The sequence below is a fragment of the Protomyctophum parallelum genome (assembly GCF_964188405.1).
Source record: "Protomyctophum parallelum genome assembly, chromosome: 4".
In the NCBI taxonomy this organism is placed as follows: Eukaryota; Metazoa; Chordata; class Actinopteri; order Myctophiformes; family Myctophidae; genus Protomyctophum; species Protomyctophum parallelum.
In genome coordinates, this window is record NC_139700.1 from 42,807,943 (window position 1) to 42,832,600 (window position 24,658).

Consider the following 24,658-nt stretch of genomic DNA (forward strand, 5'->3'; position numbering starts at 1 on the left):
ATTTTTCTCTGATAAGAAAAATGGACATACAGTAGCCTACTCAAGTAAAGTAAAAAGAAGCTCAGTACAGTAGGCTACCTGAGACGAGTAATACACTTATTTACTTACTTTACACCATTGCTTCTATGTGAGTTTTGCATCTCAGTCTCAGATCAGTCAGCTCTCATCAGCACCAGCCGAGCAGAGCCACACACAGACGGGGGTTGGTCTTGGATAGCGCGCATGCGCATCACAGCAACAACACGTCAATTCGAACATAAGCGAGGGAAGAGCATAAGAGACGCCAACTCAGCTGTTGTACACCACCAGTAAGTGACGTTTCTGCTTTATATTTAGTCTTAAATTATGAATGGCAAGTTTTAAAAGTTGTTATTGTCTATTCGTCTTGTTGTCAAGAAACCTTTTGGCCCGGTGTCTACTTTAGTTTGACTCCCTGTGACTGCATGTGTGCCTGTAAGTGTGCCTGTTATAACTTCAGCTATGCGCTAGTAGTTTTAGCATGGGACGCTTAGCCTTGACGCCACACACAAATGCATTTAACGGTCATGTTGTTTGTGTCAGACGTTGAGACGTGTGTCTGTCCGCACACTTTTTTGAGGAACGGAAAGCGAAACGCAGAGGTTTTTAGAAGTGAGGGTTGAAACAAAGTGTTGTTTCAGCAGTTGGCAGCAGCAGAACTAATGGATTGGCTGGTTTCTGTTTACTGCTCAGTCAGTCGGATCCTGTCTACCGTATCCGGTAGATTTGCACACACACATGCAGACCGTCCTCCGCATCCATTCTAGACCGGATCTGCAACTTACAAAGTGAATTGAACCCAGTCTAAAGTTAGCAGCTAACCAGAACCTTGCTCGTAGCTAATACAGGAGTAGTCTGTCTACGACAGTGGTTCTCAACAGTGGTCACCAGATGACAGTGAAGTGACAATTTAAGCAGGTAGCTAGAAGGAAGGCACTGGAGCAACTCGGACAGTTTAAGCCTTTTTTACACAGGGTGCAGAGGTAATAAAACGTTTCCAGGATACAATTATGAATTTGCTTCCATAAGCGTGGGGGAGTGTCTCGTTTCATGGCTGGTTTGTGGAGATAGGCAGGGTTGCAGCATAAGAAGAAATGGTATATAGGAGGTCCGACAGACTGGATAAATATATCCGTATTAAAGTGGGGAGGATGCACATAATGCATATTGCTGTCAGAGATCCCATTGTGGTGTGAGCGCAACATCCTTTTTTTCTGTCTTTTCTTTTTCTTTGGATACAGTGTAAATTAATATTACCCAGGTTCAATTTATTGTATTGTACTGTATTTTATTGTCTGTATTGTATTATCTTTTCTGTAAAGGTTTGGTAGTGTATAGTGTAGTCAAGTGTATTGTATTTTTTTTTCTTGTCTAGTTTTGTTTCATTTGCTGTCTTAATTGTTTTTTATGATTCTTTTGCAAAACACATAAGGCACAAAATGCCTCAAATCATCCAATTGCCATCCAAGGCATAAGAAGAAATTATTATTAACTATTATAGCGCCACCAGGAGGCCACAACCTGACCTGCCCTGGAGGAGACCTGTGCCCCGAGGGGTGCTTTACTAGTTATATATAATACATTACACGTCGATTGGTCTGATTATCAACGTACAAAAATAGTGAAAATAGCAGCTCACAACGCAGTTTGAAATAATCTGTGATATTGATTTGAAGTCACATCGCCCAGCCCGTCCGTCCGTCCGTCTGTCTGTGCGTGTGTGCTAGTGGTTGGTTAGACTAATCACACCAAGGTTCTTGTAGCTTAATAATTGCAGCCTTGGTAATGTGGCGGTGGCCATGAAATTAATCTTCACTCTCTGAAGGGAGACCTTTTTAGAATATATTATCTAGATACTTTTATTTGTACGTTTGTTCATCCACCCCCATGTTGTTCAACACCCCCCACATCACTGGGAAATCTATTCAACTGATATATTATTATTTTCCTCCCTGATTCACTACAGTCCAGAGGCTCCAACTTCAAGAACCCTTTGAAATTGCATAGGAATATTTATAAAGCTGGGCAGCATGGAGGATGCTTAGTCTCTCTTTTTTTTTCCTTTTTTACCCCTTGCAAAAAAGTTCAGCGCTCTCAGATTTTGAAGTACAGGAAACTGCATGCTATGCGATAGATCACACAATGGCAGGTACTGTATACAGTATGCACAGTGTACAGCACTGAAATGACAATGTTGTCTGCACTACCATAGGTAAAATACGCTTAATATAGAAGACAGTGAAAGGTTTAGAATAAAAAAGAAACTAGGTGAAATAGTCTGTCTGCACTGCATGGATATGGAACCTAAAATGAAAAGAAACGCTCAGTCGCCAATCAATAACTGGAATTATTTTACAATATTTATTATCTACACAAATTACTCTATACTTAAAAATAAACATAGTCGCTCTACAACCTCAAACTATTCAACTAGGCTACTGATTAAGAAATATATAATAATAATAATTAATTTTATTTGTATTGCACTTTTCATTCACAGGGAATCCCAGAGTGCTACCCAAGTTTGTGACTGAGGAGAAGGGGATAACCTGGCCATCGAAGGTGAGATGGGACATGTTTTAACTAGTTACCTTTGAACAGCCACTGCGCCGACCGCTGAGTTGCTTGTCATGAAAATCCACTTTAAAACGGTGTAATCGCTTGTCGTCGTAGTGTTAAAGTATTCCAAAGTGGCGATCACAACAACAGAGCGGATGAGGAAGGCGTGCGCTGCGCGGCAGTGGCACCATAGCCATTGTAAATGAATAGGGAATCAATTTCCCTTAATGTTAATCGGATTTATCGGGATAATGTCATAATTCCTGATATTGGGCCGCACATTGTCGGGACGATAATTATCGTGCATCCCTATTATTTGGTCTTTCTTCCTTAAATGTTAGATTAAACGGGATGCAAGCAAGATGTGTGAGCCCAATCTACAGCCGTTGTGAGCCTGTAGCTTGTGTGCGTTCACTCATGTGACCCGTAGTCGCTTCTTTTAGGCTTGTTTTCATAGACTCATTGCCCATTTGTTTTTCTCGCAAAACCTGGCAACACTGCGTGCACAGTGGAGATACAGAGAGCTCACACGCCACAAAGCTCCTCCTGGCATTGGATGTGCTTGTCTTTTTGAACAAGATGTATGCTTTTTTTCCTTCTGTTGACTTGCTACCCACCATGTCCCTTTTATAGCCCAAGCAGGCAAACAGGCAAAAGATTAAGCAAATGTGGCACATTTGAAGTTCTCATATGCCTGATTGCGCACCGAAAATAGCAGATCGACAAGCTCACAACCGGTCACGGTACGTCTTTGAATAGTGAGACTGTCTATGGTTTGTTTTACCCGCAAGGCAATGAATTCACTCATTGAACACGGCTGTCAGTCACTCATCGTTGCCCACATGTTTATTTATTGTCTCCTACTTTCTTGCCACGCATAATTTATACACCCTCTCTGCCACAACATGAGAGGTTTGCTGTAGAATGTTGTCTGTTTTGTGTTTTCATGTGTCACAGTTCCCCTAAGCTGCTATCTGGCAATGCTGTATGACATCAAGCCGATTTGCAAAGGCCTTGGTGGAATTAGAGAAACAAAAAGGGACGCAAACGAATGGCTGTGTTAAACACACTAGCTTATGGTAATAGAGCAAGCCTCTTTGGGTGGTTCATTATGTGAAATGCAGGGCATCTTTTTATTTATTTATGACATTTTAGGCTGTACCTTAAAAAACCTTTGTTATCTACACCTTTTGTATCTACATTTTACTTTCCACCCAGTTTTAGCTCATTCATTGAATTCAGATGTCAGCAGAGCAGACATATCAGTAGGCAGACATGTCGGATCATCTGCTGTGCAAGCCGAGACTGAAAAAACATGTTCCACCAAAGTCGAATATGATTTAACGCACAATTAAACTTTGATAGGCTTTGCTTTGTGTTAGAAAGCTTGCCATGATGTAAAGTTATGTAAACACTAAAAACAGGTCTCAACATGTCACAGTTGGCATACAAGCAAATGCAAACAACATGGATTCCGCTTCTGCTCATGTATAAAATGACAAGACACCGTGAAGCAGTGAGGTTGTCTTTTACTTTTCCTTGTTCCAGTATAGGCTAAACGCCCTGCACAATCTGTAAGATGGGCTGATATTTAATCTTCCAGCCAATTTCTCCCAACAGTCACTCCATCGTCTACATCGTGGACACCCTGTGCTCGGTAATAATATTTTCAAAGTGAGTGTCAAGTTGCCCTATCGTGTCATCAGCAGAGCGTGACTTTGTGAATTAAGCCTCGACATGTGCTCTCCTTTGAGACGCCCATCTCAAAGGAATCCCGCTGTGTGAGAACCTCTTCCCTGCATGCATACGATAAGAAACAGCTAGTCCACTGGGTGAACATTGGGACCTTAATGTCTGTCTCCTACAGTCCCCTCCACTTCCCTGTGCATGTCTGCATGTGTTTGTGTGTATTACTATACGTACTTAAAATGTCCCCACAAAATAAATATAGCAGAATTTTGGGGAAATACTGAAATAGACGTTGTGAGGAGGATACTTTTGCTGGTCCTCACACACAGGATAACTAGATATCTAGAGGGCGGACTGCCCTGTCCCACTTATTCATTTCAATGCATGTTGCTCACAAACGCATGAAGCACTAGCGATGGACAATATATATCGATATGGCCATATCGCAATATTTTATTTATTTCCCAATACTGCCGTAGTCAGTGTTGGGCAAGTTACTTTGAAAGCGTAGCTTGTAAAGCTACAAGTAGCTCACCATGGCAGTAGCTTGATCAAGCTACATAGCTACCCCTGGAGAGATGTAGCTTGTAAAGCTACAGCTACGTGGAAAAAGTAGCTCAAAGTAGCTCAGCTACTTTTTATTTTTCAGCGTTAAATTGAGAATGTACATGCGGGAGACCCCTCCTCCCCTCTGGGAGACCCCTCCCCTCTGGGAGACCCCTCCCACCCTGCTCCCCTCTGGGAGACCCCTCCTCCCCTCTGGGAGACCCCTCCCACCCTGCTCCCCTCGGGGAGACCCCTCCTCCCCCTGCTCCCCTCTGGGAGACTCCTCCCAGCCTGCTCCCCTCTGGGAGACCCCTCCCAGCCTGCTCCCCTCTGGGAGACCCCTCCTCACCCTGCTCCCCTCTGGGAGACCCCTCCTCCCCCTGCTCCCCTCTGGGAGACCCCCCCACCCTGCTCCCCTCCGGGAGACCCCTCCCCTCTGGGAGACCCCTCCTCCCCTCTGGGAGACCCCCCCACCCTGCTCCCCTCTGGGAGACCCCTCCTCCCCCTGCTCCCCTCTGGGAGACCCCTCCTCACCCTGCTCCCCTCTGGGAGACCCCTCCTCACCCTGCTCCCCTCTGGGAGACCCCTCCCAGCCTGCTCCCCTCTGGGAGACCCCTCCCAGCCTGCTCCCCTCTGGGAGACCCCTCCCCAGCCTGCTCCCCTCTGGGAGACCCCTCCTCACCCTGCTCCCCTCTGGGAGACCCCTCCTCCCCCTGCTCCCCTCTGGGAGACCCCTCCTCACCCTGCTCCCCTCTGGGAGACCCCTCCTCACCCTGCTCCCCTCTGGGAGACCCCTCCTCACCCTGCTCCCCTCTGGGAGACCCCTCCTCCCCCTGCTTCCCTCTGGGAGACCCCCCTACCCTGCTCCCCTCTGGGAGACCCCTCCTCCCCTCTAGGAGACCCATGCTCCCCCCTGGGAGACCCCTCCCACCCTGTGATACCAGGGCCAATCAGAGGCCAATTAGAGGCAGCTGTCAAGTGCTGATATGCCCTCAAAGCAATCAGAAAAAGGAACAGTCCTTGATTTTTCAAAGGGGGTTCTAGTACAAGAATTAACACAGCAACCAATGGTCAAAATTAATATATTTCTTTCATGTTATTGCCCAAAATTGTAGCTTGTAACTTGAGTAGCTAAGCTACAAAAATGACCCAAAAGGTAGCTGAGCTACTTGACGAGGTACACAAATATGAATGTAGCTAAAATACCACAAGCTACAGCAAAATGTAGCTCAGCTACGTAGCTCAGCTACATGTAGCTTAATACTCCCCAACACTGGCCGTAGTATTGGAGCCAATAGAGCAGGTGTACTAGCGTTTCAGACGATAGAAGCATGCAGCGTGCGGAAGTCCTGCAATCTCTGGATACAAAGATACAAAGCTACACGGCATAATTACTTGCGCAAGCAGAGCGTGCAAGTAATAATTTCGCCCGGTCTCTTCCGCCGTGCCAGCTGTCCCGCCATTCGATGTTTATGCAGAAAAACATCAAATCTGTGCCTGTTTTGCTGGGACCAAACGACCACAAACGACCATATTTCTTACGTCATCATTTAGAGCTAGTCATACGTATACTATATACATAATCAGTAAAAATAAAATAGCAAATTGTGCCTGATCTGCTGGGACCAGAGTACGTGGTGTGTATATGTATGACTAGCTCTCAATGATGACGTAAGATATACAGTATGGTCATTTGTGGTCGTTTGGTCCCAGCAAACCAGGCACAGATTTGCTGTTTTCTTGCATAAACATCAAACGGCGGGACAGCTGTCACGGTTTTTGGCGCAAAGTAACCACAGTATACCGCTAATCAACTTACAACTACACACTCTATATAGTATAATTATGTATATGTATACGTATGTCCTACGTCATCATTTACAGCTAGTCATACGTATACTATATACATAATCAGTATAAAATAAAATAGCAAATTGTGCCTGATCTGCTGGGACCAGAGTACGTGTTGTGTATATGTATGATTGACTAGCTCTCAATTATGACGTAAGAAATATGGTAATTTGTGGTCGTTTGGTCCCAGCAAACCAGGCACAGATTTGCTGTTTTCTTGCATAAACATCAAATGGCGGGACGGCTGTCACGGTTTTTGGCGCAAAGTAACCACAGTATACCGCTAATCAACTTACAACTACACACTCTATATAGTATATATGTATACGTAATTACGTATGTCTTACGTCATCATTTAGAGATAGTCATACGTATACTACATACATAATCAGTAAAAAATAAAATAGCAAATTGTGCCTGATCTGCTGGGACCAGAGTACGTGGTGTGTATATGTATGACTAGCTCTCAATAATGACGTAAGAAATATGGTCATTTGTGTAATCTGTCACGGTTTTTGGCGCAAAGTAACGACAGTATACCACTAATCAACTTACAACTACATACTCCATATAGTATATCAGACAGATCAGGCACAATTTGCTATTGTATAACTGCTCTCAATGATGACGTAAGTAATACAACATTATGTTTCTGGGGTGTATAAAAGTAACAAAAGTGTCAAAAAGTTAACCATAAATGTTAATGTTAGTGTAGTGTGCAAACATTTAAATACAAATCCAACTACAGATTACGGAAGTATTTTAGATCATGTTATGTATATTTAAAAAAATGTGAAAGCATTATTACAGAAATTGAAGTTAGAGACACATATTACTCTGATCATGATTTAGTATTAATATCACTATAGTCCAACATGAAATACATTTAAAACAGTTGACAATTTACAATAAGTAATACAATAATTATACTGTATAATATATTTTAATTCAGTTTATATACTTTTTTTTCAATCAATGATTTATTTTTCTTTGAAAAAAACTTGAACCATACTTCATAATACTAGGTGTTTACATGCATAAAGTAGATAGGTAGCAAATAGTTACACCTAATAATTAGACATTTCAAACGTTCCTTCACAGAGATATTGAGATTCCACCGTTTACAGAATAATTATACTGTATAACATATTTTAATTTATATACCTTTTTTTTCATCACATATCAATGATTTATTTTTCTTTAAAAAACTAAAAAGGGATCCAGAATATATCTACATCGATAAAACTGTATTTCTTATATAGATAGAAACTTGAACCATACTTAATAATACTAGGTGTTTATATGCATAAAGTAGGTAGGTAACAAATAGTTACACTTACAACGGTCAAAAGTACTTGCACGCTCTGCTTGCGCACTAGTTGGCCATTTATGGCCTACTAGTGTGCAACAAGCAAGTATGCACTCGACAGAGTGCAGTTCTAGTTAATTATGTGTACCTTTTTGTATCTTTGTAATCTTTCAAGAACAGATTCCGAGCTATGCTACTGAATCTGTCAGCAGGGCCATTCAGAATGTGTATACATTGTAAAATGACAACGTTTCGAATGTATCGGTCACATCATCGTCAGGTCAAGATGATAACGTTTTTTTACTTTCACCCTGTGGATTAAAAAGGGCTTAAGCTGTCTGAGTTTCTCCAGTGCCTTCCTTCCTCTTGCTACCTGTCCTACCTTATCCTAATATTGGGACCTGCCCCCAGAGGCAAATTCAAGGAAACAAACAGCATAAATCCTTTTTTTGCCAATGGGTTCCCAGATTGGTATCTTTGTAGCTGAAGTTGAAGTGTGTGTGTGTGTGTGTGTGTGTGTGTGTGTGTGTGTGTGTGTGTGTGTGTGTGTGTGTGTGTCTCTCTCACACACGCACACGCACACACTGTGTGTGTGTGCGCGCAAACCGTCTGAAGATTGAGCAAGTTATGGTTATTTAAAAAGTACATTCTCCATAGACACAATGTTATGCTGCCCTCGGTAAGATGGCTACCACGTCGCTCTCCATTGGCCAGAGCGCGGGTGAGCCATCTAGCCTTCTTATATATATATATATATATATATATATATATATATATATATGTGTGTGCGCGTGCGTGACAAGTTTGACAACCCGAACCCAAGGAGAAGTGTCTGAGGCCAGGGTCTGTCAGGCAGCCACTTATTTAGTCATGCCCTCTAAGAAAGGTGAGATGGTGACATGGAGCTTTTAAAATGGGTTCTGTTAGAGGAAGCAACCTCGACGCTCCCCCCAGTACATAACTATGCTCTGCACGCAGCTCGTTGCACACCAGTTACATAATATAATAGCTAAGGCTCCCTCCCACCTCATCCCACTGGCAATCTGCTGTACGTCTGACCCGGGCCGGAGGGAAAACAACACGCGCTTTAACGTGTCTGCACTTCTGCTCCCCTGTGATGAGTTGAAGACCCTGGCAGCTGGATGTTTTATATGTTGTAGAAAATGAGGTTTTGATAAGACCCAAGATAAACCGCTATTGATCCATTTCTCCCCGGAAGGCAGGGAGAGTTCAGGTGTAATGGCAGGAACGGCACACCAATGACAATGAAGCATAGGAAGAGGTCCAAGAGTAAAGGGCAGTCTATACTGTCTCCGACCACCGAACTTTTCGTCGGAAAGATCAGACTTTTATTTTTTCTCCGAAGTAGAGTTCGGCGAGTCACAACATCTGGGAGTGCAGCTTTCAGAACAAAAATTCGGAGGAATGCGTTTCAGAAGTTGCGAGTGACGTCATGTTGTAGTTGTACCGGAGCTTTCCGACGAAAAGTTCCATGGTCGGAGACAGTATGGACTGCCCTTAAGAGTCGAGAACCAAAACAAGATGAATATTAAGAGTAAAAGATAAAGATAAATTAAAATATTCAATGGATATCTAAATTGTCAATATGAATAAATATAAAAACAGGCTATCGGCAATGAGTGTTATATGGGTGGATACTGGATAATGGATAGAGGATGAGTTCTATTAACTCATCCACCGCTAAATGGCAGTAGCAATAGTTGGCACAGGCTGCCATAGAGATTGTAAGATTTGTCTTTTAAGTCATGATTATAATGGGGGGGGGGGGGGGGGGGTTCTTATGTGTTGTATAGTCTGATGGCGTTTGGAAGAAAGGAGAGTATACCGCTCTGTGTTCATTCTCGGAGGGAAGGTGAGCCTATACGACTATAATGGACAATTTACTTTTCGGGCATGTCATGACTCATGGCCTTTTGGGCAAGTAGAACATGACCTGTACTTGCCCGACAGGCACGTGCCTCTGAGACCTTAGTGTCACAACACCTTCCATTCCGTGTTCCGTCAGCCCTGCAATGGGATTATGCTGGCATATCATTATGCACAGACCTTTTTTCCTGCAGTTTCATTGACCACTGTCTCCCCTCAGGGTTTCCACATGTAGAACACCTTCTCCCCCACACAGAGTGAGGGGATACCATTTAAATATCGATTTGCTTTGCTTACACAACATTTCAATCCCACTCACAACTCACAGGTACACTTCATTTAGCTTAGAGGCAATATGTTAAGTTGTTTTTACTTTCTTGGAAAAATATAATTCTCTGGTAGCAACAGAGTAAACAATGTTTTCTTCCTTACATAAATTAACGTTTTCAAATGTTGCATGTATGCCTGATGTCTACAGCCGTTGACGAGGAAATACAATATGTTTATGTACAATATATAGCCAAAGCTGTTGATGATGATTCTGTTATGGTGATAGGCCTGACAAAAACATGTTTGATGTAAGAGATAGTAGAACATAATTCAACCCAAGGTAGAAAATATAAGTATAAAATATCATCGGTCTCAGAGATCTGTATGTAGTGTAGACAGATCCATCCATAGACCTGTTCCAAGCTCATGCATGACCTGCCATCCATCCCTGCTCTAATTTATGCCTTTTGAATGTCTTTTTTTTACCAGCTTCAGCTTGCTGGGTATAATTTAATTTTCTTGTTTTTTCTCTCCATCTCTTTATTGGGATTTGTTTTACGCACAATGTGACTAAGTGCTGACTGAACGGTTGATTGAGTGACTTGCTCATCTGCCTCCTGGGTTGTTGTCAAGCTGTCACCCTGCCCATTCAAGGTAGCATTTAGAGGGACCCTGCAGTTATATCTTTCCTTCAAATCCAACAAACAAGCACTGACAGGGAAGCATGCAATCCGCCACCTGCCAGCAATGTGTACGTTATACATGTTTAAAAAAACGTATAACAGCGATTTGTAACATATTAAGTGCTGGTAATAATTCATTGTAAGCTCAGTGGAACATCACATTGATTGATTGCATTTGAATGTATTATTAACAGTTTGCAGAATTACAGTACATTTCAAGCACAAACTCAATACAAAGACTGTTAACTGTGAGTGGACGACCCAATTAAGCATTACACTTGTTTACAAGAGGGTCCACCATGTTCAATTCGTCAATATACAGTAACTGCCTTTACTTGGTTAGTTATACAGTGTCAGTGTGACAGTGACTAAGTTATTCATAATTATAAACATTTATAACTAGTGTTATGAACTTTGAAGCACAAGTGCATCGTAATGCATTATGAAGCATTATAATGCATTATAAATGTGATTATGATGCATTATATGAGTGGTTAAGTGTTACCTGGTAGATATAATGTGCTGTTCCACTGAGCTTATAATGCATTGTTTACTTCATAAACCTTGTTTTGTATGCATAATGAATTGCATGTAAGTAAGTCAGAGAGGCTTTATTGTCGGTAGCAGCCAGGGTGTGGGAGTCTATCCCCGTTTCATTGTGCTAGACCTCTGGGAGATGGATTAACTTACCGCATGACTTCAAGCCGTGCTCCTCATACACTGACATAATATAAACATAATCATAAACTTTATAAATGGCATAACTATTTTGCAATGTTAATATAAAGTCTTACCAGGATTTGTCCTGCCTCTAGTATTGCTAGTGGATTTTTCCTTTTTGTGGTGGGTATTGGGTAACTAAGTCATCTCTGTGTGCTTCATTTGTGTTATCTAATTTCTCCCAGGCATCTTGGATAACATGTCCATCCGTGTGGTGGTGGATGGGGCCGGCCCTGGGGACGACCAGGTCCCCTCACAGCTGACCAGGATCTCCATCCAGCACGTCAGTGACACCGCAGACTTGGCAGACAAAATGGTGAAGGTATGTTGTTCAGAAGTCATGAACGCAGCACCCAAATACTTTATTAGTCAGAAATGTGAACAGCACGAGGTACAGTCAGATAGACATAAGGCTAAAAGGATAACACAAATCTAGAAAGATGCAATTTTGGGGAAAAAAAGCTCAGTGTGCAGGCTGCCGGCCTAGTCTAGAGTGCGACCGTTTAATTGATGGAATTGTAAAACGCAGCCTTTCGATTGATAGAATTCTAAAACTAGGCCGTTCCACTGATAGAATTGTAAAACGCGGTCGTTTAATTGATAGAATTGTAAAACGCAGCTGTTCGATTGATAGAATTGTAAAACACGGCCGTTCCATGTACAGTGGTGTAAAGTAACGAAGTACAATTACTTCGTTACTGTACTTAAGTACAAGTTTTGAGAATTTGTACTTTTATTGAGTATTTTTCTTTTTCTGTACTTTTACTTTTACTTCGTTACATTTAAAAAAAGTCGTACTTTTAATCTGCTACATTAAAATTGGACACCTTTCGTTACAAATAAAAATCTTAATCGCATATTTCCGCGCAGTGCGCGCACAGCATGTGAAATATGCGGGGCTCGCTTGATTTCAGTCATTTCACAATCCCCCCATTTTCAGCATAACGTTTCTGAAGTCATCGCCTCGCCCTCACTCTTTCGTTCACGTTCACACAGAGAAGCATGGTGGTGTGGTGAAAAGCTGGACAGGTGTGTGTGTGTGTGTGTGTGTGTGTGTGTGTGTGTGTGTGTGTGTGTGTGCACACGCACGCCCGTGCTGCTTCTGCATCGGCTATGTTTTCGACAGCTCGTCATCAAAGCTGTTATTTTGCATGGCTGTGTTGTGAACACGTACCGGTACAACACGACTCACCCACCCAGGTGATGGCAATACTAATCACTGTAGTCTTACCGTACATTGCAACAAAACTTCTGTCGAACGGGACGGTCGTTAAAGTCGATAGCTGTTTCAACTTTCTCCCTCGCATTTCTACTTGTCATCCACATTGCATAGCCTATACTGCAGGCTGTGTTGACTAGATTTAGAAGACATTTTCAAGCTCTGGCTCTTGATCGATTATTTATATGGAGAATGAAATCATTTAACATGCATCTATGTGATGGGTGACAGGAGTGGGTGGGGCTTAGTGAAGGTCTTAATATGATGTCTCTTTTGCAATGGCTCTATCCACTAGGACCTTAGAGTATAATAAAGACTAAGGCCTCACACACCTTCACAACAGATTGATGTATAGCTGATGCATACATGAGACTTATTTACTGATGCAAGCTCGCAATGCATTTCCAATAGGAGTCACTTGGTTTGACACAACATTTTTGTTGTATGAGGGGGAGGGGGGCAGTCGAAACACAGCCGAAAGCCGTACAACAAAAATGTTGTGTCAAACCATGTACCTTCCATTGGAAATGCATTGGGAGCTTGCATCACAAGTCTCATACATCTAGCGAAGATGTGAGTCAGGCCTTAGGCCTTAGGCCTGACTCACACCTTTCGATCTAGCATACAACATTGATGCATGCTAGATGTATGAAAGGGTTTGTTTACATCTTGCCCCAATGCACTTCCAATGGAAATCACATTTTGTGTTGTACGGCTTTCGACTGTGTTTCGACTGCCCCCCACCCCCTCATACAAAAAATCTTATATCTCTATATCTTAATATCTGATGATTATGTTTTAGGGTGGGAAGAAATCACGGCACTCCATCTATAACATTTTGTCACAATTTGTAAATAATCTTTGTGTTCTCCCATCACTCCACCAGGGGAAAGTGTTCCATAAGGGTCCGCTGGTGTGTGGAGGAGATGATTCATTTATTCTGAAGACTGTGATACAAGGTAATTGTATAAGGTCTCTGTTGGCTTGGAAACCTCATGCATGTCAAAAACTGTTACTTTTCACGATTCAGATTCAAAAGTAGCAGATCCACAAGCTTGACTCGCGTCGCACCACGTTCCTAGCTCGTGGTGGACCTGCTACTTTTGATACTTGTGTGTGTGTGTGTGTGTGATGCTGTAGTATGATGAATGAGAAAATGTAATAAATAAATAAACGATAAGATGCATGTGAAAAGTAGAGCATGCATACTTGCAGGGACAGATTCTACCACAAGGACATGATGCATGCAGCTGTTCACTCCATTGCATTATATATATATTTACAGGTGTGTGTGTGTGTGTGTGTGTGTGTGTGTGTGTGTATGTATTTGGTTAAAATGGGTAGGGTTTAAAAAAAGGCAAGAGTTTGCTCTGGTGCACTGGCCTAAAAGTGGGTCCTTTGCACCCACTTTGCACCTATGCACAATTAATTATGCTCTAGTCCTCCATGTAAAATGCAGCAACATTCCATTTCCAACACAACAATGTCCATATTAGACTCATTATCTCCATATGAAAAGCTTCGTTTGAAGACCACCCACGCAGAAGGCCACTTTAATTAGCACCTTGGAGTGGGACAGCGCTCTCTAGGTTGAGAGGAGAAAAAAAAAGAGAAAAAAAAAAGAGGTTGTTTGTGTCTGTCGCCATTTACACCTACAACCTCTTACCTGTCTCTTCCGTCTTCCGGACCTGTAGTCCTACCGGGCGGGGCCGGGCCGCCGGGGGCATGCCCCCTCCCATAAAAAAGTGAAGTGATCATACATGGTCAGATTATAAAATATTAAGTTGCAACGTAAAATCAACCTCAGTTAACAATATATTGTTAATTGGCCCGGCCGCCTCTTTTATTTTTTATTTATTCTTTTTTTGCCACCTCTTTTTTTTTTTTCTCCCGACCTGGGTGTGCCCTCAAGCGGCATGGGCCCCCTCGCGTTGTCTGCGTCACGGTAATGACTAGGGATGGGTATCGTTAGGTTTTTTTCGAGTCCGGTACCGATTCCGGTTCTGCTTATCGATTCCGGTTCTTAACGGTTCCCTATTTCGGTTCCAAAATGATATAAAAGAGGTCAAATGTTTAACAAAAAAGCTCAATGTCAATTTAAGACATGTAATGAATAAGTAACATCCTCTTCCTCCTCATTCAGTTGAGCCATTTGTGGATAATATAGTAAAACAATAAATGGTATAAACTTAAGGTCAATTGTTTTTCACAAAGCTTTTATTTTTAAGACTTTGATTTAAGACAGATGAATAGAGTATAGACCAACATCCTTTCCTTTAACAGTTGAGCCATTTGTGGATACTACAGTTACCTCTTACTACTACTGACAATGACAACAAATATGCCTGAGAGACTGTCACAGTCTGCATGGCATGTCAGAGCAGAGTGTATACTAAAGACATGTATAATGAATAGTATAACATCTTCTCCTTTATTGAGCCATTTGTGGATAATATAGTGATTATTTTAAATGTATCTATATAATATCGATTCTGCATTTACCCAGGGCAATAGTGTTGTAGGCTACTTCTCTTATTACCAATAACAAATAAAAGCATGTCTGAGATCTGAGAGCAACACACACACACGATTGACTGTAAATTAGCATCGCTAATGAAGGGGAGGGGGCAGCGCATCAATGGGGGATCATTGAAAACAAAGGCGGCTTGCATTCTGTGGTTTGCTACTAACAGAAATGTGCATGCACACGGGCTGCCCAAAGTAGGCTATCTTTTGTTGTTTTTTCGCCACCTCTCAAAGTTAGACTGGGTATCTGGACCCTACGCCGTGATCTCTCACACACACACACACACACACACACACACGGGTGCGCACTCGAACTGAGTGCACCAACGCTTTCTCTCCTTGTTGATTCAATGCTGCGCAGCCAGCGTGCTGCGCACGTATGCAGTGAAGACTCAGACAAGGCGCAAGATTCCTGTCCCCTCTTAAAAGTTTCCTCCCATAAACTTCACTTGAAAATTACGTTTAAGAAACTTTAATAATGATGTTGCCTCAGTGCCAGGCACAGCGCGTGTCACTGACTGTCTCTACTCTCTAGTCTAGACTCCTCGACAACTGTCTAACTCCATGCAGAGAGATGGCTCCGCCTCTGCAAGCCACAAGCCCACAACTCGTCGCTAATTCAACGCAATGTAGGCTTGTAGATCAGCTCTGTTCCCTGCGCATGCAGCGCATCTATTAATGGAAGAAAATAAATAAATATCGTGTGACTGCGTGTCTGTGGGAACCGATAGAGAGAACCGAAATTGAATTATTGTAATGGGTACCCGGTACCCAGGCACGTTCGGTTCGGTACATACTTAGTCCCGATATTCGGGACCCACCCCTAGTAATGACGCCACTGAACACCAGTCATTGATTACGCAGGAAACAAAAGAGGCCATGGACCAGCACTGGAGCAGACAAAAGTTCACAAAACTTGGATAAACCACCTCATAAATTATTTATAATAGAGTAAAAAACAATAGCTCTACAAGCTTCTGCATTTGCGTGACCATCTTGTACAAGAAAGCAGGGAATTGTGTTATGAAAATTATGGAAATATGGAGATATTTCTGCCAGACAGGAGAACTGGCAGAAAAATACTCTCTCTGCACAAAATATTAAGCAAGACTCCTAGACAGAGAAGAAAAATGTTTTTGTTTTTATTTTTATTTTGACGTGCTCCTAAAGTGCTCTTGCGTCAAAGTGGACAAGGGGGTGCAAAGACATAGCAAGCAAACGTTTTTGACCAACGCAAATGATTCATAATTATATTAATGCTTCTTCTCACTTTAGAAGATGACGCCGGTGCGGATCTGCTGCCAGAGCAGACCTCCATCAACACCATTCTGCTTGGGACCCTGGCCAAGGACTTCTCTGCTTCTGTCAATAAAGGGGTAGGTTCCTATATCGATATCAAACATGATGACATTAAAGGAACTTCAACGTGCATTCGGTGGTAATGGCTAATAGGTGAAGCCTAAATCACCACTCTGATATAACTAGTGCATGTACCGGTAATTTCTGTCTGGCTTCTAAAGCTGTTTTAGTTGCAGTACCACAATGTCCTAATGTGGTGGGGGCTCTGTATATGCAAGTTATTTTCTCCACCACACCCACATCTCAGCTACTCCCCTCCGACATCTTTGACTCGTTATAATTGTAGCGCCTAAACCCCATTATTACTGGTAACAGCCAGGATTGAAGTTATGACGTGTGCTCCAGAAAGTGATGTCCAAACATGTCCATTCAGTTGATATATATTTATTGGCTGCCAAAGCCATACTGTTACATATATAATAAATAAACATAAGTCAATACAAATACAATACAAATTTGGAACTGAAGAGGTGAGAGGGGGGGGGGGGGGGGGATTATACAAAGTAGGGCGATGCATATGATATCACAGGTACGTACCACCATATCAGTTGAGCTGTTCCTGAGAGGGATTTCCATAAAAGCCTCTATATGATGAGAAAGCCTGATTGTTCAAAATTGGGTATTTGTGGGGATAGAAAAGACACATAGTATGGGGAGCCCAAAACATTTCAAATTTCATGTTGTAACACCTTTAAAACAAAGTATCAAATCCTACTGATGCTTTTAGCATCGTTTTGCAATTTAGTATTTTTATTCTTGCTGGTATGCCTGGGGTGGGGGGGAGAAAACCTAATCGAAAATCACCTGTAGCAGCTCATGTTCTTACAGACCGTCAACAAGACACTATAGCAGTGTTTAAGTCTTAGTCATAGTCTCTTGAATAGTTTTCATTTAGTCTTAGTCACATTTTAGTCACCTGGAATGTTTTAGTGTTGGTCTAGTTTTAGTCGACTAATATACCGTTGATTTAGTCTACTAAAATGTATTTTGCCATCGTAATGACTGATTTTTCACTTGCTGAAAATAGTAGATATCTGTAGATATGCTATTTTCAGCCTTCAACTAAGTGTAAAATGACTTGTGCTGGATCTTTTGTCCACTAGTCCCTTCCTAACATTTTTGTCAAGTTTTTATTTGTTGATGAAATTGTCAATATATTTAGTCTTAGTCATCATAGCTTAGTTTTCATTTACTTTCCATTTAGTTTTCGTCAGTGAAAAAGGTAGTCGACGAACATTTTTCGTCTTAGTTTTAGTCGACGAAAACAACACTGCACTACGGGAGTCTGGCTGTCCCTGTGATTTATATCCTTTACACACACACACACAAACACACACACACACACACACACACACACACACACACACACACACACACACACACACACACAGTCACTGTTGGGAGCGGCTGGCACTGTTCAAAAAAGAGAAGAGAAGATTTGTGTCTGCAAACATTTCACACCAAACTATAAATAGACTTTTTAGTCTATTTATAGTTTGGTGTGAAATGTTTGCAGACACGCTCCTTGACTGCGTACAGACCTTTAGACACAAGGATGTATTGTTTATTTATGTTCTTTTATGTTGGGGTAAGCAACAACCGAGCCCCCTCCCCACTGTTTTCCCATAAACCTGGGTGCTTTAATCTCACTGTTTTCTTTTTATTTCCCGCATATCCACTATTATTTTTGAAAGTAGGTGAATCATATTTCAAAAGCATAAAACACATCACAGGACAGGATGGCATTAACATTCAGTGCGCGCACGCGTGTGTCTGCGTGTATGCGCACGCAGGGCGTTAATCCTCAAAGAGATGCTGGGTTAGCCACTGTTGTAGCAGTCAGATCAGAGTAGCATAGGCCAGTCAATCTAAGCTAAAAAGAGGCGTGACCCAAGAGAAATTGCAATATTAATGTTCAAGGTTTTTATAATCCTTACAGTACGTTTTATCAGTGGGAGACCTTAGAGCGTCGCTTGAATTTCATTGGCTATCGCCCACTATCGCCGGGCGATGTCGCCCAAAAGATGAATTATTTGTATATTTTCGGCCGACGTTCCTCCGCCCACTTTTCGACCATCGCCTGTTCGCCTGCTATCGCCTCTATCGCCAGTAGTTGCCGGGTCCCATTGACAAATAATGCACTTCTGGAAAATTCGGTTGGCTGTCGGCCGCTGTTAAAACATAGTGTTAGGGTCATCCAAATAACATAAAAAATGGTTGTATTGAAACATTGTGGATCATGGTAACTTCAGGGATTGAAAGTCGGGGTACCATTAAAGACTTAAAGACCTATAAGGCAAACATTTCAAATTGTAATTATGCTTTAATTAGCAGCATGTGACGTGTCAAACTAGGGGGTTTTCATGATTCTGAATCCATTCCAAGCATTAGTTTTGCACGAAAAACTGTCCTTATAGCCATAGCCTCAAATGTGCCCAAATGTTATGACATTTGTGACGATGGCTATGGCAGAGTGTTTTCCGTGCAAGAATAATGCTTGCAATACATGCTACTTAAAGCATAATTAAAATGTTTTTTTGTTGTTGCGTATATAGTTTTTTGAGTGGTGCAACCACTCCTATAGACAGCTATGTGTGTGGCTGGTCAACTTTCAACCCCTGCATTTACCATGATCCACAATTTTTTATGTTATTTGGATGACCCTAAGGATCATAAAAATAACCTTGAACTATTACTATTGCAATTTATTTTGGGCCAAACTTTAGATTGACTAGCCTAGTAGGCAGATCAGAGCTCAATGCTACATTCTTTGCAAAAAAAAAAGAAAGAAATCTCAACACTTTAACAATGAAAGCATGCAATATGCCTCGGGAGGATAGTCATCAACGCAAGTCCTTGAGCAATTAACGAGTGCATAAAATAGATCAGTGATTCTCTCCGCCCTTTTAATTTCAAGGATACCCAGTTTCTATTCCTGTAAAGTTAGCATGCTGTAATTGAAGCCATTGATGTATGCGTGTTACAGTGAAATCGAGATTAAAAAACTCACGGGCGGCCGCCTAACTGGAGGCCGATGGGCCGACCAGGGCCAGCCGACGGCCGGTGATCGCCGGCCCGGCCCCCGACGGTGTGTTTTGCCGGCGGCCGTCTAATCCAGGGGCGACCTCCCGCGTCGGAAAAACGGGGGCCCCCCATTCCGTTTATTTTTTGTTTCACTGGTTTCTCGATTTCACTGTAACATGGCTTTGGCATGATGATCATTATGGAATTAATTCTGTACTGGCCATATATGGAGCGTGTCTTGAGTGTACAGGGTTTGATGAGGTCAGATCAACATAATGTCAGAACAGGTCAGCTCCATAGTATATGGAGATCTAAGGGTGGCAGCGGGGGCAGTGTCTTGAGTGTACAGGGTTTGATGAGGGCCCGGGTAGGGCCGGGCCTTCATTTCCGGGGCCTGTTGAGAACTCGCCGGCTTCCTCGGGGCGGCCCCGTCTGGAGTTTGAATGGACAGGTATCAGTCAAAAGGGAGACATCGAAGAGGAAGGACGGGTGGGGAAGGATCAACATATGGTCAATGTCAGATCTCAAAATATGGAGCTGACCTGTTCTAAGGATTTGAGGTCAGATGTAGAGTTGCTGGCCGGCTACATAATAGATCTAGGTGATGATCTAGTCTTCTCCGTCTATGGCTATCCGGGGTTTGATGAGGAGACGGCCATATATGGAGCGTGTCACGAGGCGTGATGGACTGACGGCCATATATGGTGCTGTGACGTATCACGAGGCGTGATGTCACGAGGCGTAATGGACAGGCAACCATATATGGAGGCGTGAACTGACTTGATGGACGGACGGACGGACGGACAGACAGACAGGTTTTGCAGGTTTTCATAGTAAATCTGCGACCTACAGTCAGTCGCAATAATAATAATTGTTATTATTATTATTGGGGGTCCCTGGCACAAAACATTTTCGGATGGGGGCCAAACACATAAATGATGGATTCCTTGACAAAGTTACAGAACCACTGACTTACTGTGTACATCCGGGTACCGTCGGGTAGCGTTGAAATAGTTTGAAATAGTTTCCACTCTCATGGACACAAACTCCAAATGTTTTCCTCTGTGCATTGTTGTCTCATCTCTCTTCACTTGTCCTCAAGCCTTTCATATCTTGATGATGTGGCATCCTGTCAGCATCGGCAGCCTCCCTGTGCACTTTTCTTAAACAATGTTTTCTCTCTTTCTCTTGAAATCACTCAAACCAGCCTATGGAAACTTTTAAATTGTCTTTCTCCAGGCTCACTGCCAATTATTCTGCCTTTTCCATCAGCAAGGGCACACTCAAACCTCCTATACACACTGTACTCCTATAGTAAAAAACAGAATGGCCATAGTTGACCCACGTTCGTTTTCATAATGAGAAGACACTACACTACAGCAGACTACTTTATTACTCTGTGGGTTTTTAAACAACATTTTCATAGGAATAATTCTTTCCAAAGTTTTTTTCATCCATCTAAGAGGTATCCACTCTACTCCCCATGCACGTAAACAAACTGTTCATATCATATCGTCTCTGTCGGGTGGAAACCTCATATGTCCAAAACTGTTACTTTTCAGGATTCAAATTCAAAAACGGCAAAGGTAGCAGTTGCCAAACGCGTAGATTCACGCTGCTTTGGAGCTTGTAGATCTACTTTTCATGCCTTTGTGTGACGCTGTAGTATAATCAAGTAGGGCGTTAATTAATTCACCAAAAAACGCACAAAGTTTATCATGGAGATGAGAGGTTTCTGCGTGTGCATGTGTGCGTTTTATTGTGGTTTCCCTCCATCCGTCCTGATGTGAATCTGTCTGGGTCTAAAGCGTTATGCCAATGCAAAGGGGATTTGCTTATCGCACTCGGCTATAGATTACACAGGTCCTGTCAGAGCAGCAAGGCTCTGTTAACATGATTACTCTGACAATCGCCCATCTCTTTTTGTCAGCCTGGAGAGTTGCGGCAGACAGTGATATTTTAGAACCATCCTGGGGGCAGTCACACGTCACCATCCAAACAAAGTGGAACACGTCTATTATAAGCTGGCTTATCATCATGGCTTGTTTTGTTATAATGCTCTTGCTTAACACCTTACAGGCTCTGCAACATCTGCTCCTTCAATCTGTTTTGCGTTTGCTCTCCATGTTATTCTTGATGCCTTCTCTCTTTTTTGTTTTATTCATCCCAGATTATTTTCTGTGTTGTGTTGTGCACTGGTTCTCAAACGGGTCCCTGAGAGGTTTCCAGGACCAGACAACAGACTATGATGACTTGATTTATATGCTGCTATTTGTTTGAAGTGCACTAAACAAAAGTGCAAAGTTGTATTTTCCGTAAATGAATAATAAACATCTTATCTATTCACTACAGGATGTGCTGGCAGTTACTGGCTTTACTGTGGGCAAGTCTCCTACTGTTCTCAAAGACAAGTTACACCCCTGTAACCTGCAGCTTTCGGGAGATGATGCATGTATTTATGTAAGTGCCTTGAACCACTTAAGTCCTTTTATAGATAGTTTATACTTTTATCATCGAGGAACGTATTCCTAAATATTTATATCGTCGTACTACCATTACTGGCTCTCGTGTAAAGATGGCAGTAGCAACCGGGCAGTGGAGGTCGAATTCTAACAATGAGATGGATTTTCTGAAAGTCTAGTCCGTTCCTCTTTACAATACAAATTTAATACCATACTCAGAGATGACACCACTTGAATTGCATAATCATAATTGTCTCTGTCGGGTAGAAACCTCATAATGTCTAAAACTTTTCTCAGGATTCAAATTCAAAAACGGCAAAAGCAATGGAGTCAAGCTCGAAATGCGGATCTGCTACTTTTGATGCTTTTGTGTGAAGCTGTATAGTATGATCAAGTAGTGTGATTTACAAAGAAAACACAACAATGTTAGAATATGGATATAAGAGGATTCATATGAAGTCAAAGTAGAATGATATGAATCACATCAGTCATACACATGTTAACCATTATAAAAGTAGTAATACAAAGACATGTAATAAACCACAGCCTTATTATTGATGCCCCAACCTGTATTTTATTCACCTCTTTTCCACCCTTCAGGTGTATCGTGTTCCGGTCCCGGCAGCCAACAAGAAGAAGAGGTCTTCACAAGCTGCTGAGGTCAGTCACCGGCCTCATTACCTGAAAGGCTCATGGAACAAAGTGTCATAGGTCGTCTTGTACCTGTCACAGTGGTTCATGTCAACATACTGTAGCGCGTTTCCTCAAATGCGACCCTGCAATGTGTCATGTTTTCACCAGGACCTTCCGTGGCTCTGAAAGTCAGGGGGTGGAAGAAGTACTCAAGTGAAAGTAGCAACACTTTTACTTAGAGACTCTCAGTTACACATACAAAGTCTGTATTCAAAAATGTACCTGAATAAAAGTACAAAAGTAGACTCGCAGTACTAAATGTAAAAAGGACTTTGATGTTTCTAAATATAAACAATCACTATTGATATGACAGCTTCAGCTGATCTTCATGAACTGCAAGCCTGCAATAATAGTAGACCACTAGTCTAGACCCACTTCCATGTAGGAGGCGCAGCGCAAAGTTAATGTCAGCGTACAAGGTTCACATGGATAACAGAGTTATCAACACGGAATGGTATGTACAGGATGCAAGCTTGTAGATCTATTCATTTTAAGCAGGTGCCGCCACGCAAAGTTATGACGAAGCCTACATCATTCTTTCAACTCTCGTCATAAATACAGACATAAATTGTGTGCGCGTGTGCATGCATATATGGTGGGAGAGACCCGATATATTATAGCTCTGTGGGAGAGACGAAGAGACAGAGAAATATTTTAAAAAATGATCCTGTCAGAGAGAGAGAGAGAATTCCAAAATGATTAATTGATCACTATAGCAAAAGATGTGAAACTAACTCAATTAGCTGCAGCGACTCTGTTCTGATTTGAAGCTCAATACTAACTGACCAGCATGGCTTCAAGTTTAAACCATAATATGACATGTAATTGCCCGCCGATTTGATGCGCAGAAATAACATATCAGATTCTAATCGGGTTAAGGTGCACACATAGAAGAAATGTCCTTTTTATCGGGGATACCTTGTAGGCTACGTCTCCGATGAATTGCATGCAGCAATAAGCACATTATTGTTCAAACACCTGCTCCTCTGTTCATCTGTTGCTCTTACTTGGCTTATAAAATGTCTGTTCTCTTCTCTCTCTGTGTGACTGAAGGTTGTGCCCACAAATTGTAGACAGTGATTTCCCCATATGTTCTTTTTCCCTCGTAAAATTACTTATTTTTTGTCCACGTGTCATTTGTTTACATATTTGTAACTAAATAAAAACTAAGCTATGATGACTAAGGTGCTATTTACACGAGGATGGTGTTCATAGAAAATGGCAAAGTCCCGTTGCGTTCTCATTTTTTCTTACCCTTTACACGAGAACGCACACGTTATAATGTGCTATTATGCTATAATGTCGCTAGGTGGCGATAACGGGCTGCCAAATAGACAGGTCACCCACGTACAAGAAGAAGAACCCCTTCACGCAAGCCCGTGCAACACGACTCCGTCTTTTTGGCAAATCTAGAACTTCCTGTTTGAGAGCTAGCAAATTTAAGACATCCGGTTGCTTTCAGAATAAAAGTGTTGTTAATTAAATAATGATTACATTACATTATTAGTATTATTATTACATTACAGCTATTGTAAAGACACACATTATGTTTCTGTGTAAAAATAAGTAATTAAATAACACAGAAACATAATGTGTGTCTTATAGCATCATTTAAATGCTTCATTTGTAGTTTTAATGTGCAAATAATAATAATGTGAAAAACTTTTTTTCAATACTCTAGAGGATACTCTATACTCTAGAGGATACTCTATTTTGAAGAGAATTTGCTAGCTTAGATTTGCCAAAAAACAAACGCAACACTGCTCTGGGCTGACACTGACAGGCAAAAACGCCACGGGATGGTATATATTTTATAATACATTAGGCTACATAAACGCTGCTG

General features: G+C 41.9%; 1 protein-coding gene across 1 annotated transcript in view; it reads left to right on the forward strand.

The window, feature by feature from the left end:
* The first annotated feature begins 260 nt into the window (after positions 1 to 260).
* pot1 (protection of telomeres 1 homolog) overlaps positions 261 to 24,658 on the forward strand; it is a 75,704-nt gene continuing 51,306 nt past the window's right edge. Inside the window, exons 1-7 of the mRNA XM_083762360.1 lie at positions 261 to 308; positions 2,519 to 2,580; positions 11,718 to 11,854; positions 13,638 to 13,710; positions 16,553 to 16,653; positions 22,013 to 22,120; positions 22,723 to 22,782. Of these exons, the coding sequence (XP_083618486.1) occupies positions 11,732 to 11,854; positions 13,638 to 13,710; positions 16,553 to 16,653; positions 22,013 to 22,120; positions 22,723 to 22,782 (465 nt within the window). The 5' untranslated portion in view covers positions 261 to 308; positions 2,519 to 2,580; positions 11,718 to 11,731. The remainder of the gene's footprint in view (positions 309 to 2,518; positions 2,581 to 11,717; positions 11,855 to 13,637; positions 13,711 to 16,552; positions 16,654 to 22,012; positions 22,121 to 22,722; positions 22,783 to 24,658) is intronic.